Source organism: Parasteatoda tepidariorum, chromosome 10 (genome assembly GCF_043381705.1).
Source record: "Parasteatoda tepidariorum isolate YZ-2023 chromosome 10, CAS_Ptep_4.0, whole genome shotgun sequence".
NCBI lineage: Eukaryota > Metazoa > Arthropoda > Arachnida > Araneae > Theridiidae > Parasteatoda > Parasteatoda tepidariorum.
In genome coordinates this window covers 8,214,121-8,230,469 of record NC_092213.1, presented here as the reverse complement: position 1 = coordinate 8,230,469, position 16,349 = coordinate 8,214,121, and the positions used below count along the sequence as shown (strand labels likewise).

At 31.3% G+C, this 16,349-nt stretch overlaps 1 protein-coding gene across 2 annotated transcripts in view; it reads right to left on the bottom strand.

Moving 5' to 3' along the window:
- Window positions 1-4,877: 4,877 nt before the first annotated feature.
- LOC107437538 (uncharacterized) overlaps window positions 4,878-16,349 on the bottom strand; it is a 21,983-nt gene continuing 10,511 nt past the window's right edge. The window contains exons 4-6 of one of the 2 annotated variants that reach the window (XM_016049590.4): window positions 15,279-15,422; window positions 12,817-13,965; window positions 4,878-5,205 (exon numbers count right to left, since the gene is read on the bottom strand). In XM_016049590.4, coding sequence (XP_015905076.2) covers window positions 5,069-5,205; window positions 12,817-13,965; window positions 15,279-15,422 — 1,430 coding nt within the window. In that variant the 3' untranslated portion in view covers window positions 4,878-5,068. The remainder of the gene's footprint in view (window positions 5,206-12,816; window positions 13,966-15,278; window positions 15,423-16,349) is intronic. The other variant, XM_071186430.1, reaches the window with a different exon arrangement.

Genomic DNA, 16,349 nt, shown 5'->3' with positions numbered 1-16,349 from the left:
AATGAAAATTTTATATAAAATGAAGGTGGAAAATGAACTGAGACTATATCAGCTCGATTCTTATGAGTTAAATGCGATATTTTATTTCTAACTTTTTCGAGGAAAACCATAAAAAAATACTGTTTATGAAAATTTTTAAAATTATATTATTTTATTTTTTTTTTTCGTGTTAGGAATAAACAAGGCCTTAAAAAGTTGCGCCTTTTTTTCCAATATTTTCTCATCTTTGTGAACTTGGTATTGATAATAAAACTAAAAGGTCAGATGTACTACTTGTAATGCATATCAGTTATACTAAGTGCAACCAGAGAGAAAAGCTGATTTAAATCTAATTATTTATTATGTTACTAGTGGTGTGGATAGAGCAGATAACTAAAGATGGAGGTTTTAAGTATTAGACTAGCAATTAATTATCCGTTAAATTAAAATATTAATCCAGTAATGTTACAAAAAAGTTAATAAAAGATGATATCTTGGTAATTAATAGTTCCTGAGATTCGGATTTCTTTAAAATTTTAATTGAACATAAATCTGAGTATCGGAATCCAGCTCTCAGGAAAGCCTGAAGTCGAAGTTGGAATCGAGCATTTCATTATAAAAACATGCACTAAACTGAAGGACAGGCGTTCACAAAATAATTAAAACTAAAATAGTTTTATTTCTTTTTATTTATTACCCTTCCCATTGGCTTTATGTTATTATATTAAGCAAAACAATTTGTTAGATGTTCATATCAGCGTATTAAAAATTAACTATAGTCATTATCATTTTGCATGATTTATTGCTCAAGGACAGCACTTGATTGTCAGAATTTTCCACAATCGAACAATTTTCGCCTGTACGTATCCCTTTTGGAGCACGGTAAAAAATAATTTATTACCACGGTGCCTGCACCTATATAAACCTTTGGCACCTATAAAAACAGCACCAATTGCCTATTAAAAATACTAGCAGTTGCGCAGGCCAAAATTAATTCAGCATCATCATCAATAATAGTATGACACTTTTAAACAAATCTCTTAAAAGAAATCTTACCTTTTTTCTATTAACTTTGCTTTTCAGTACCGAACTTTTTTTTATTTCAATTACCGTTGATTTTAATTTTATAAATACACCTTTGAAAATAAGATATCTGCAATGGTTGTAGTGTGGGTATTTCGATCCTGATTGGTTGTTGAAACATGGTATTTGTTCACATTGACGACTGCTCTTTTCATTCTATTTCGAGTAAGCCAAGCCCTTTAAGCATCAATTCTCTTAAATTATTCATTCTATATTCTTACACAAAGATTGTTTCACAAAGATTTCGATACTTTCACTATATATTTCTTACTTAACACAAAGACAAACACGAAACCATGTAGAACATAAATTAATTGTGCATCGAAGTTGCGAAGTTGATACTACGATTACAATGAAATGCTAAACAAATAATAATTTAAGTTTAGTGAAAGACGTAAAAGAAAAAGAATTATATTTCAATAAATTCGATGTGTGATACGACACTAGATATAATTAACTTCACGTTGATTAACATTCTAACTTATGTGGAGGAACTTAGCTCAACTTTAACGCGCCATTTTGCTTATAAGCAATCAGCTGGTGCTGACATCATAGGTCACATGTGTGGATATTTGTGATATTCTTCTTCTTGAAGTGCAAGTACCCAATTCTTAATGAATTTTTCTAATTCTGAAATAATATTTTTGTTATTAATTGTTTTGTTATTAATAGGTCACATGTGTGGGTATACATGGTCATCTTCTTGAAGTGCAAGTACCCTATCATAGCTATGAGCAAAATATTCACGTGGTTTTAACTTTCTCAGTGACGTAGACCAGCAATCCGCGTTGACATTAAAGTGCGTCTAATAAACTCCTAAGTAGAATCACCTACAGTTTAAATTCATAGAAATTACTATATAATGCTAAATACGAAAATTTGTGAAACATATTTTTTTCCTGAATCTATAATTTTAAATTTTTTTAGCGGTTTTCAGGATCGGGAGCTAAAATACTGTATTCCATGTCCAAATTTCAGGAGCGCAGCGTAAATTATTCCTAGGTTATATGCGATTCAAGTCTAACAAGGACAAACAAATATACTGCGTAAACAGAAAAGAAAAGTTAAAAATGTGGAACTATTTATTTAGAATTAAATACATTCCTTATATATCAAGGATTTATAATTCACCAGGGTACAAAATTATTATAATTCACTAGCGTACAAAATTAGTTTTCTACAAACATTTCTTAACTCAAAATAGCAAATTTGAAAGCAGTTTGATATCGTTTATATAATAGAGGTAAATTCATTGCAGTTTCTGTGAAGCTTTTGGCCACAGTAGTAATAATTATTAGTACATTTGCGCTTTTTACGACGTAAGGATTAATTCCATAAAATTGAACAAAAATACTTTTTAAAAAAAGAATTGTTGCTTTATTTTTACTTAGAAATATTATTTTAAGATACACCATGACCATCATACATCCAAAATTAAAAGAAACTCCTTTATCGGGATGAAGAGAGGATTTTTTTCTTTCTTTTTTTTTTAACATAAAGTTTTTCGAAAACATTTATCAACTGTCAGGCCGAGGGAAATTTCTCCCTGGTCCTAGCGCCAAGAATTCAAAACTAAAAGTAATTAAATTGTTCCCAACGGACGGTTAGTAGCATAGGAAGAGATCCATAGTTGGCGATTTATAGAAAAATAAAATAGCCAAAAACCATGCCAACCCCCTGAAATTAATATTAAATTTGAAGTATTTCGGCTTTAGCTTAATCGCCCAAAAGACCGTAAAAATGAATATAACCCTGTAACTGAAACATTTTTGTTGTAAGAGAGATAAAACAACTCAAAAAATAAAAAGTTAAAAAAAAATATATATATATATATTAGGGCGTATCGAAAAAATCGAAATTTCTTAGATCTTTCTGCGGTAGTGCGGAAAAGATGTGAATACCTATTATTTAAAAATGAGCGGAATCTTAAAACTCTGGGTTGATATCTTCTGTTGCCTCAATGGGCCTAAAGTTCCGAAAATTCGACTAAAAATGATTAAAATACAAAAATTAATACATAACCACAGATTTCGTTGATCGGTTTGAGGTAGCACTTAAAAGCTACAATATTTTAAAAACAAAAATTATAAAAAATTTTAGAATTACAGATTAATATCTTCTGCCTCCTCATCGGCATCTAATTTTCGAAATTTCGACGCATTTTGGTACTTTTCTGTATAACTGTTTACTGCTTGCACAATGCACAATCGAGACAGACTGGATTTGGCGCTCTGCCAAAAAAANAATTTTTCTATTGAATTTTTAAATTATAATCATGCTATTTATTAAACAGAAACAAGAAGTTTCTGAGTGCTTGGTAATTTAAATTAACTTTTGTGGTTAGAGAAATTAAGGAATAAAGAGTTAATAGATTTTGATATTCAATTAAGTTGTGGCATGACTTAATAAATTATGCATTTGTATTTAATTTTTTAAAAATTAGCCGTTGTATTGATTAATAGGAAAAGAATAACATATTTATGTTCGCTTTTTATAAAATGTAATAAAAACTAAATAATTAGTTTAATTTAATGAAAATTGGATTAAGAATGATTAAAAAAAATTTAATTTAAGAACTTAAAGAAATTTTTAAAGTTAGGAAATATGTAATGCCTATTATGGCAACACAACGATTTTTTTTTCTCCTTCGGCAAACGTGAAGGCGAGAGTGATAAAGAAATTTATCTGAGAGCGCTCTATCACGGTCGAAGCCTTCATGTGCTTTCCATTCAAAATCGTGATAGCGCAATGCGTGTATGCTACTGCATTGTCTTCGTCCCCAAAACTTTAAATTCTGTCATCAAATTGTTTTTCACTTTACCCTTGGGGGGGGGGAAGGGGATAAAAGAAAACACCCTCTGTGATAACTCATCTCGTGACCAGCAGATAGTACATTATGATCGGTTTTGGGGAACGTGTTTGCTTTCCATGTTTTAACTTACTTGACTGCTCCGCACTATGTTTACTCCAATCACCAACCTCCTGGTTGCTGCTTATTCATCTTCTTTTTTTTTCTTTTTAAAAATGTATATTTTTCATAAAAGCTTAGTTTGCTTACAAGTTATATAGTTTTTATAATTTTATGTAAGAATGTTTTGTTAATATGTTAATCGTAACAATCTGAGTGATTTCTTGGATTTTATTTTATTTATGATTAGCGTTGAACCAATTTTGCATTTACGACAATCGATGTTCTACTCCAAGCCCTAGTAATTTTCAAACCCAGAAGGCAAAGAAACTCTTGGATCAAGTATCGTGACAAACTAGCTTTCATGCAGGACGTTTTGATGTAATCAACCCTGATTTGCGTTACATGGTGAAGAAAACTACGGAAACCTAACATGGTAAGTCAAAGGGATTCTAATCCTTGATCCATCTACCACTTAGGACTTTTTACGAAAGCACTGTGATAGGTGCAAGCCGGGAGCAGAATTTGAATTCGTGTCAACAGTCGCCACCGAGATTTGAACCTGGGTCACCTCATTGAGAGGCGAAGTCTCTATCCCCTGAGCCACCTCGGCTCGATTATTTGGGTTTGAAAAATAATCAACTGCACTTGATACAAAATATTTTATCTAAATATATAGCACTAGGAGGCTCCACCCCCTGCTCGCTTACGCTCGACAAACATTTTTTATTCCATCGTACAAACTGTAAATTCTTTAAGCACCGTAAAAGTTACATGTTTTTATGTCTTTGAATTTTTAGGCAGCAGAACAAAATGTAACTTTAAGTTGGACATCCAGAAAGAAGTTGTCAACTCTAACGAATTGTTAATAAAGAAAAAAATTATAACTTGACATCCATAACAAACGTTTTTTTTTTTACTTTATTTTTTACAAGACTTTTAAAAAACACACTTAAACGTAGCTTCTTACGGAAAACATTACAAATAGTTATTTAATTATTAATAATATTTTCATATACAAAATCTAAAGACAAACATTTACACAATATTTAAGTTTTTCTGCTAGCAACGTCATATCGTTTCAAACTCCATGAATGTTCAGTGGAATTGTGCAGTTTTCTTTCGTGTGTTGTGCATGTGAGACAGGATTTGAAGAACAATACTACAGGCAAAACACATGGACATCATAATGTAGAGAAGACCATTATAAGAAGATAGGACCTCTCTGAAGTAGCCTGGTGATGGAAAAGAATATTAATCAGCTTAACATCAATTATAATAATTAATTCTCATAATTTACCTCATTAGTGATTTGTTTTTTAATCAACAACTGTCCTTCAGATTTCATTACTCGAGGGTTAGCAACTGACACAAGAAAAAGCGGGACTATTTTTCTTCGCCCTGGAAAACTTTAATTTAACTCCTCAAATAATTTTGAAATTATAGTTGAGAAATAAGATCTTCTAGATAGTTTTCAACCCCAAGTGTTGTTCCGTAAATAAATTTTATTGTCTGAAACGGTAAAGCATTGCAAACAGAGTGCGTCCAGTCACATTATCCAGAGCACTGGGACTGAATATTTCTCTAACGGTAAACTATGCCAAAAGCGTTACTAAAGGAGTATATCCGGTCACATGATCCACTCAGTAAAAACCCCTCGTGTGTGTGTACACAAAAAATGGTACACTAGAGAATAAACAGATTTCCAGTGAAAATGTACCTTTTTCACCCAAGTATTGTTCCACTACACCAAAATCCAAGAATATTCTTGGTGCTGTTAAACACGTAAAATGTTCTTTTACACAACTTGGCGCAAAGTAGCCACCTGTTTGTTATTTAGTAACCCTACAATTCATAATTACAGTAGAATTTTATGCACATAAGCATCAGTAGGACTATTTTTACGAGATAATGTAAAACCTTTGCCGAAAAACATTTTCGAATTAAGCAGCGAAGCCTTCTAAGCTGCAAGATCATTTAAATAGAATGCATTCAAATTAGAAAAACAGAAATGCGGTCCATTTTTAAGACCTGGAAGATTCTTAAGGGCTATATTTTTACCGCTAACTATCAATTTTTAGATTATTGAGGGAAAAAAATTAAATGTTTTCGTTCCCTGAGATAAGTAAGAATAAGTTGTAGTAAGAATAATGAGTTTCTAGTATTGTAGTATATGCTATAATATTCCAAGTATCACCTTTTTTTGCACTTATTATTTTTAAGTGCATATGTTGAGTAGATACTATTTTACTCATACTCAGTTTTACATATGGTAGTTTTACATAAAGCTTATCGAAAAAAGTTTATAATATTTATTTACTGTTTAATTAATATCAAATGGTTAGTGAGATAGATACCATTTTAAATATGTTTATCACAAAATGTTGCGTATTATAGTAATATCATGCCGACCTGTTGGCCGAGTGGTTAGCGTGCCTGACTGCGGAGCCGCTGGTCGCGGGTTCAAATCCTGCTCAAGGCAGGGATGTTTCTTTCTCTCTCTGTGTGTGTTCTATGTTCTTTCTGCTTTGTGTGTGAATGTGACCCGCTCTATAAACGGGTTGTGTGACGTGGGCGACGCTGCTTCACCGCCGTGGCTTAGCCACAGGTACCCACTGGGTAACGAAAAGAGAGTAGCAGTTCTGGCATTTTTGTGGCCAATGGGACAACCCCCAAGTGCCCTCCATTAAAAAAAATATATAGTAATATCATTCGATTTTTTTATTAAAAAAAAACATCACTTTTAATTTCTATGCCTTTTATTTGGAAAAATATTTAAAATCACACACTTAATAATAAGAGAGAAGAATACTAAGAAAATACAATAGATAAATATTTGCAGGAATTACTTTTTATTATAAATATTACTTGGAAGTAATTTTTTCTTTTTAATTAATCTCAATGAAATAAACATTATAGTATTATACTCATAACACTGTAATTATTTCTAAATACTATTCATTGCTTATTATTTTTTCAAATTTCTATAAATGATCCAAGTCCCAAAAATGATATGCCCTGTATACCCGAGGTATTTTATTTTACAACCGTCGTAGAACAGCTGACCCAATTTTTGGGTTTACGACTACTAAGGTTGAGAATTCCACAAACTTGTAATTTTGAACCCAATCCAGAAGACAAGGGTGCTTCTAGAACAAGTATTGGAAGAAATTTTCCTTCGTGGCGGACTTTTTGATGGTACTTACCCGCGGTACTTACCCGCATTTGCGTTACACGGAGAGGAAAACCACGAAAACCTTCCACGGTTAGCCTCACGGCAAGGGGACTCTAAACCATGATCCATTTACCACTGAGGATACTTTATGCCCGCTGGTCGGTGCGAGCCAGATGCAGAATTCGCATCGACCAGCCATCGCTGGGTTTCGAACCCGGTACACCTTATTGTGACACGAACATTCTATCCCCTAAGCTAGCGTTTCCCTAAGTGTGGTACACGTAACCCAGGGGGTACACGTTCTTATGCGAAATATCTTGCAACAAACAAAAATTTCAAAAATGTTTATTTAAAAACAGAGCTAGCCATGAAAATTTACGATTGCGTATTTTTCTATTGGCTATTTTTTGCAGAGTTAACACTTAATAATCAGTGGTGTCAACAGCCAGTTGTGGTTTTTAACTTTTGTGCAATTTTTTATTGTAAAAAATGCATTCATTTTTTTTTAATTAGTGGTACACAACGTTACTGAAAATTTAGAAAGGGTACACAAAAGTCAAAAGCATGGGAAACCCTGCTCTGAGTCGTCTTGGCTCATACCCGAGGTATGTAAAAATTCCTGTTTGGTATGTATTTTTAATCCTTTGAAGCCCCGTCGGGTGTAACTGAGCACCCCTAAATCAAAATTTAAACATCTCTTAAATTTTGAGAAAAGTCGTCAAGATCTCCGATGGAACGAAATAGCGGCAACAAGGAGGAGAAACAATTTGAATAAATTTTATAAGACCTCATTGTTGCTGAATTTAATAAACTTAAATAAGAATTTTATAAGTACGAAACACAGCTTTTTTTAATTCCTAAAGTTTAGTTTGATTAAAAAAGTTTAATATATAAAGTTTAGATATACAATAAATAAGACAGAATTATTCTTCAGAAATCGACAGTTTTTTTTATTCTATAGTCATGTTCAGTTTGATTAAAAAACATTTAATACGGACAGTTTAGATATAAAATAGATTAGATGGATTTATTCTTTAGTAATTCACAGTTTTTTATTATTATTATTATTATTTTATAGTCATGTTTAGTTTGAATAGAAAACGTTTAATATAGACAATTTATTCTGTATATCTAAACTGTCTATATTAGATTATTTCCTTAGAAATGTTGCTGTAAATATAGTATTCTAAATGTCATTTTGTACGACCGATTTAAAATTAGTACGCTCATTTCATTAATATGCAATCAAAAACAATGTACAATTCACATGAGCATGAATTCTGTTATTTAACATCCCCGGTAGGACACGAAAAATTCTGTGATTTTTCGAACGCTGAAGTAATCATGATGAATGTACAGTACACTATAGAAACTAAGGAGTAAAATGTCTCCGAATATGCGTTTGATCGACCCAAAAAATTGTGGGTGAAAGCACCTTAATCGAGGTTAACACCAAATCATGCTCTCATAGACAACTGAATGGTGTAATTTAAATCTAAACACTTAAAATGGAATAAGCTTACACCAAACACTCACTATTCGCTCCAAACGAGAATTATTTTCACTTCCGAAAATACCGATTTGCAGTTGAAGAATTTTGAATATCGTCCATAGATTGTTTACATTTGAATGCATGTTGGCGAGAGTTAGTGAAAGTCTTCACTGCATTAACCGAAACCATACATGGGAACATAACTTTTAAAAAGTAACGAGTAAAAAGTAAAAACTTTTGATTCGAACAAATAATGAGTAAAAAGTACAAGTACAAATCAAAGTAACGATTTTAAAGTACATTTCGAGAAAATTGAAAATTCAAAGTAATCTAAAATTTCATTTAAGAAAATGAAAGAATATGCAGTTAATTTTATTTTAAATTTATAAAGTTTGAAATGTAGGAAAACGTTACAAAATTCATTGAAAAAGTAAACATTGAAAATATCTAGGAAAAAAAAGAAATCAAAATTCAATGTTTGCATATCAAAAAAAGTTTTAAATTAAATAAATTTTTAAACTGCAAAATCCTAGAAATTTTGTTTTAATTTCGGGATTTGTAGTAATCAATTAATTTCTTGAACGAATTCTATAACATTATATTTTTTGTTTTTTGCCGACCNAAAATTTCATTTAAGAAAATGAAAGAATATGCAGTTAATTTTATTTTAAATTTATAAAGTTTGAAATGTAGGAAAACGTTACAAAATTCATTGAAAAAGTGAACATTGAAAATATCTAGGAAAAAAAAGAAATCAAAATTCAATGTTTGCATATCAAAAAAAGCTTTAAGTTAAATAAATTTTTAAACTGCCAAATCCTAGAAATTTTGTTTTAATTTCGGGATTTGCAGTAATTAATTAATTTCTTGAACGAATTCTATAACATTATATTTTTTGTTTAAAGAAATAGAAAAAAGAAAAAAATGTATTTTTACATAGGTAACCTCTTGAAATTCCTTAAATTAAAAATTATCTTTCGTTTTTATAAAAGCTAAAAAAAAAAAAAAAATTTTTTTAATTTTAAATAGTGACAATTTTTTAATGTGTCGTTAATTTTTTACTAATGAAAGATTGAGCACAAAAGTTTTATTTTTAACATAATCATATGATGAACTAAATATTTAGATTGTAAAATTCAAAAAAGGGGAAAACAATTTGAAAAATTATTTTTTATAAATTATTCATTTTATTTTATAATAATTAAAAATAATTAAAAAATGATTAAATTAAAAAAATTTTGAATTGAAAAGCAATTTCAAGAAACTTATATCGATAAAAAATTTTGAAGAAATTCAGAAAAAAGTAACAATTTCTTTTGACATTCTCGTTACAAATACTTGTACATTTTCCAAAAAAAAAAAATAATAAATAAATAAAATAAAAGTGCGTACTTTTTATTTTTACTTTCGTTAACGAAACAAGTAACGATAGTAAAAGTATTGTCATGCATGACCAAAACAAAAGGTGGCGGCCATCAAAACGTGTACATTTGTTTTTAGTTGTTAAATAAGGATGATCATATTTTTATTTTTAAATCTCTGTGAAATGTAGTAAGTGATTTTTTACAGCACAGTTTTTATCGACATCCGTCTTGTTATTCTCAATTTAAAATTAAATTATCTTTCTCTCAAATTCTCTCTGTACTACGTGTTAGTTGATTAGTGACCTATTTTCATTTTAAAAAATTATGAATTAAGAGTTTGTGTATATGTTACCGTTAAAGTGTGAAATCCGTCATTTCATAAAATAACTAGAAAAATCAGTTAAAGTACATAAACGGATTCAATTCTATGATTTAATAAAGTATTCCATAATGTATGTGTGTGCGTTTTACTTCGTTATCCTTGAGAATCTTACTTCTTATAAATTATATTACTAAAAAAACTAAGAATAAACAACATTGCTTTGTGTATTTTTTTAAAATAAATATGTTCTATTGTATAAAACAAGCATTTTTTTTTGCTCTACAAATAGTGATTTATTACAATGTAAACCCTAATAATTTGAATATAGCTTGTTCACCAAGAGTTGGCACTTGGCTCCGCCTTCATCACATGCTATGCGACTATACTATTTCGTTATTTTTGGGAGCAGGGAACTGCTCGATTCAGTACGCTATCCCAGAAAAACAACTTACAGGGTGAAGAACATACTCAAATTTTTGCAAAGTGTCGTTTGAACTAAGTTGCAGCGCATGCGCATATGATGCAAAGCGGCAGTCAGGAGGTACGTCACCAGTAAACCAATTGTTGGACAACCCTACATACATGGTTGGGTGCCTTGCTTCCCGCCATTTTATTCTTTCTTTCTATATCAAAATGTGTTAGCAGATTTAACTAACGGGGAGGATATACATGTATCCTCAAAGAAACATTTTAATTAATAGTACAGTATAGCTGGCCTTACAAACTATCAAGTCAAAATCTATTAAAGGAAGCAAAAATAAAAACAATAGAAGATGAAATTAAAAAACGAAGATGGAGCTGGCTCGGACATATCTTTAGAATGCCCAAAGAAAAAATTACATCTGTTGCGCTTACATGGGCCCCTGATGGTAAAAGAACAAGAGAAAGACCCAGACTTACCATCCAGCTCATGTTTTTGGGCGAATTAAAAGAATCTAGAATATCTAGCTGGGAGGAAGCAAGATCTATTGCTAGAGACAGGAGGCGTTGGAGGGATATGCTAGAGCCCAAAGGCACGTAGAGGATAAGTAAAATAAGTAACAGTATAGTTTATCAATAGTTTAAAAATACAGAACGAGACAACGATGTGAAAGAGAATTTTTCTTCCTCGCCCCTAAAGCTTCCCCTTTCTCAGTATTGGTTAAAAATAGAGGAGGGTGCAAACCCGTTTATAGAACCTCCGCTGTTGTGCCCCTAAATATTGTGTGTTTCCTTTATACGCAGGGACCACACTTAACCTTGAGGAAAAGTTTACATTACTTCAATGAAAGCTAAACTTCTTCCCCTACGTATATTCTATGAACGGAGGCTATTGAGAAGACGCAGATTAAACATTTGTTAATTCGTGCATTCCCTACATTTTTTTTGGAATTAACTCATTTTCAAATATTTCTTAAGTAGTTCAATTCCATATACTCTTATGTTATTAATTCTATGATAATGGAATATTTAGATATTTTGCAGCCATAGCCAGATCTATAGATTACGATTACGAGGCCCTAAGCCTTAAAAATGAAATTGCAAAAGGTAATTCAACTGTCTATTATGAACTTCATACATCATCTTATATTAGTCCTTATCACTGTCGTACTTTCGTTCCTTTTCCACATACAGTACACTCTCGATTATCCGGTTTGCGGATTATCCGTGCTCATTCCGAAGTCAAAAAAAATTTAAAGAGAAACATTTTCAAGATTAAAAAAATTTGATTCATGAAGTTATAACACTACCCAATTTTTGGAAACAATATTCGTTATTGTATTGCAGTATATGGAATATCAGCAGCATGGTCGAAGGTGAAATCGTCTGCGTTATCACGATCGTGGAGAAAGATGATACCTCTTGTTGAACAATCTTCTTCAGATATTCAAGAAGAATATGATAATAGTATTCTTGAACAAGCAAAAGAAATCGAAGGTTTCGAAATTCTTGATTAAGAAAATTTAGAAGATTGGTTTCAAAGTGATGCTTGCGAGCCTGGCTTCCAGTATTTGGTAGATGAAGACATCGTTATGTTGTTAAATCAAATAATGATGATAGTAACTAATGCAGAAGATGTAGTAAATGAGGGAAATATAATTTCTCCTTCTGCTGCCTTGTGGAAACTTTATTAGTTTATATGGGAGCATTTGATTACGGTGACATTAATGCGGTTCGTAAAATTTGCGACAATATATGGCGCATTGCACATTTTTTTAAAGGAAAATTCCTAGTTTGATGTTATACAGCAAGCAAATGTCAGTAATTTTTATATTTTTTGTATTGATATTGATTTTTTCTTTAATAAAATGAGTTTTCGATTGTCCGTGCGACCTGTCCCGGTGATTAACCCGGATAATTGGGAGTGCACTGTAGTTGAAAACTCAAAACTACTTTTAAAAGCTAAGCAAAAAGAGAGCAGGAAAAAAAATTTTCGATGCAGGAAAAACTAGCTAGTAGCAATAAAGGAGTTGCTAAATTAGTAGCGACTGTAATAATAGCAACAATTCTTACCTATTAAAGGAGACATGGTAAAACTCATGGGTGCATACATTAGAAGTCTGGAAGCCATTGCCAGTGGTCGCTTCTCCTTTTCAATGAAACCATTGACAATACCAGGAAGGCTTGTTGTATTCCCTCCGACTATAAGTCCAAGTAAACAGATCGCCAATAAAGTTGCTTCAAATCCCGATACCCACACTAGCAGTAGACAGGACAGTCCAATCATTGCAAAGCATACGGAGCTAAAATGGGCTGCTGTCAAACGCGTGCAATCGGTGACACACGCTAAGAAGAATCGTCCTATGGTGTCAAAAAGGGAGAGGGCCATCACAAAATATACCTCCAACTCTCTCTGCACTCCCTTGTCTCTGACTATATCAACGGTGATGGTCCAAAACATGTACATAATGTAGAAATGTGAACTTTGAACAAATGTTATGAGTAAAAAAGTCGGCGTCCATAAAATGTTAATGGATTCGCACATAGATGTCTCTGCTTTGTCTTTAGGAACAGAATCGATTGGGTTAAAATACGTGTTTTTTCCACCCACTGAAGTCAACTGATTGGTTAAATCGTTCACATTCAATTCAATAATTTTAGCAACTGGAATGGGTCGATTTATTTGAGTCGAGTTTAATTTTGTAGAATCGAATTCATTTCTTTGACCTACAAGATTATTGGTGGAGTTTTGCACTGATGTGAATGAGGGATTGTAAAGGATATGTTTGTCTGTGTCCTTGGAAAAAGTATCTTCCAACTTTGGAGTTTGATTGTGGTGGGAATCGTTAGGAACTAAAATATTCTTTTCCTTAAACATGTCTATGTTTAATTTGTGTGCAGTTTCTGAATCTGTGTTTTTTTGTTTCGCCAGTTTCTGATTTTCGAAATTATCTTCAGTTGTTTTTGACTCAGGTACCTTTTCCTCATCTGGCTTGGTTAATAACATCACTGCTGGGATGGTATTTAGAATGATTCCAGAAATGATTAAAAATGAAGCGGACTGCCCGTACGTGTTTAGAACGAAAACTAGCAATGGCGGTGTAAGAAAACCAGACAATCCACTTGCTCCGAAAACAATGCCATTGCCTTTAGTTCTATGCTCAATGAAGTGCTGGTTGATGATTTCGGGAACCACAGCTGTTGCCCATCCGTAACCAATTCCTGCAAAACAGTTATTTTAGTGCTAACAAATATGAATGAGTGCGTTCGGTTTCACATTTAACCCTAATTAAAAAATCGAGTAAAAAACCAATAATATTAATTTTTCCTGTGCTTTCGAGAGTAACGGATCTTGTAGAATATGTCGTCAAAAATAGGGATTTGTTGAAAATTAGGTAAAAAGATGAAATTTCTGCCATTTGGTGTATCTTATTGTCATTTCAACTTTTCCTGTAACTGAACACCAAAATTGGTAACAACTACTTAACACCAAAACATATGTAGTTTTTCACTACACTAAAAACTATTCTTATTTTTTATTGCACCAAAAAGTATCCTTGATATTTCACTAGAACTCTTTTACCACGAAATATTTGCCATCATCTTTAGTGTTGCGATACACTCAAATTTCTTACAATGTAAAAATTTTCATAAATGTATCAATGTACTAATGTTTCAATGTATTAAATTCAACAAAGATTTAAACTACGCAACAATTTTATTTATAAGGACTTTACATTTATGCTTTCAAAATTTAAACTGCTTTTCTCATATAACTAATGGGAACATATTTTCCAGATTGATTCCAAAAGGTTAAATATTTTGATAGTCAGCAATCTGAATTCATGAATAAAAAGAATGTTTATTTAGAGAAAGTTCGTTTTTGCGTCTGATTTTAAAATGCAATTATTAATTAGCGAATTTGAGTTTACCTCCGTAAGCCATTAAGATTAAGTTCTAGCACGAGACAATCCGACTATAAGATCAAAAGTTATTCAGGATGGCCTGTTTTTTTTTCCACAATACAGCTCATGTTGAATGAGAAGAAATACAGTAACGTAATATGTTAGTCTGAAACCAGAAAGACAAAAAGGGCGATTTTTACTTAGGAATCTTAAGAAAAGTAGACTCATAAATGCGATAAAAAAAATAAAAAATCAATTTACTAAATGTAATTAATTATTAAAGTTATTTTTAATTAATGCACGAAAAGGGAAAATCTAATTTTTAGCCTTCTTTCATAGTGTAGGAAGTATTTATAGAGTATTTCTCCATATACTGGTCATAGAACAGAATACTATTATGTCATAAAACTGTCCGAATGGTTACTTGAATCAAATTTTTCACAGTTCTTATTATTTTTCATTTTTGGGAAATGCCTATAATCAGAAAAAAACCTAAAGCATTATTTTTCAAATAATAACATTAAACCAAACGTTGTCAAATATATTAATCTCTGGGTCTCAGGAGGATATTAAGTATATTTTGAATGAAAATTAACTTAGAGTTAAATAAAATTAGCTTAAAATAATTACCAAACACCAATCCTAAGAATATGTCAATTGTAATAATATTATTTGCAAAGTAGCATGCAAACATTCCTGCAGCCGATGTTAAACAACCAATAGCAGTCACTTTTTGCAGTCCAATCCTTTCGCCAAAATATCCTGCCAAAGGACCTAACAAATGTTAATTAACAGTTAGAGTTTTTATTAGTATTAACATTCAATTAACATATTGTCCCGTTAAACTAATAGCATTATGTTATATTGATAAAATAAGACAATTTCCTTAAACAGCATGCCATCGCTGTAAAAAATGCAGTAATTGAAAAGCGTATTGAAAAAAGTGTTATTTTAGTTCATTTTGATCCATATTTACAATCCTTACAAAGGCAACGAATGTTTAAAAAAAATATTTTTCATATTGAAATTGCCTTCTTTATTTATACATATATACAAATACAAATCAAAACGTCGTATAAAAATTGCCTTCTTTAATGCAAACTAACTTCTTGGAGTTGACTATAATGCACTAAGCTCTTCAATTAATGCCATTTTAAACGATAAAACTTTTTTTTAATTGAAAATATTACATAACAATCTACAAACTTTTTTTCTTCTGGGATGTCCTGAATTAGGCTTACGATTTTCAAAAATTTTTAACAGAAGGTATAAAAAGAAAAAAGATTTTTTCAGCAAATTAATGTGTGCAATGCACTTGACCAATAACCCAATGCACATCCAGAAAAACGTGAATACAATTTATTGGAAACACGAAGCGACACAGATACTTATCCGATTTTGCTTCGAAATGTTACGAGTCGTAACTTCAGCCATATATGGCAGTACTTTTACTTTCGTTACTTGTACCACCGGTACAAGTAAAAAGTACGTACTTTTACTTGTACTTCGTTACTTTTTAAATTTAGTACTTTTACTTGTACTTTCGTTACTTTTTTAGGGAAAAAGTACAAGTATTTGTAACGGAAATGTCGAATGAAATCGTTACTTTTTTCTAAAACTCGGTAAGCTTTCTAAAAAAAAATTTAAAAAAATGCTGTCAAAATGCAATTATTTTGCAAAATGAATAAAAATATTAATTAA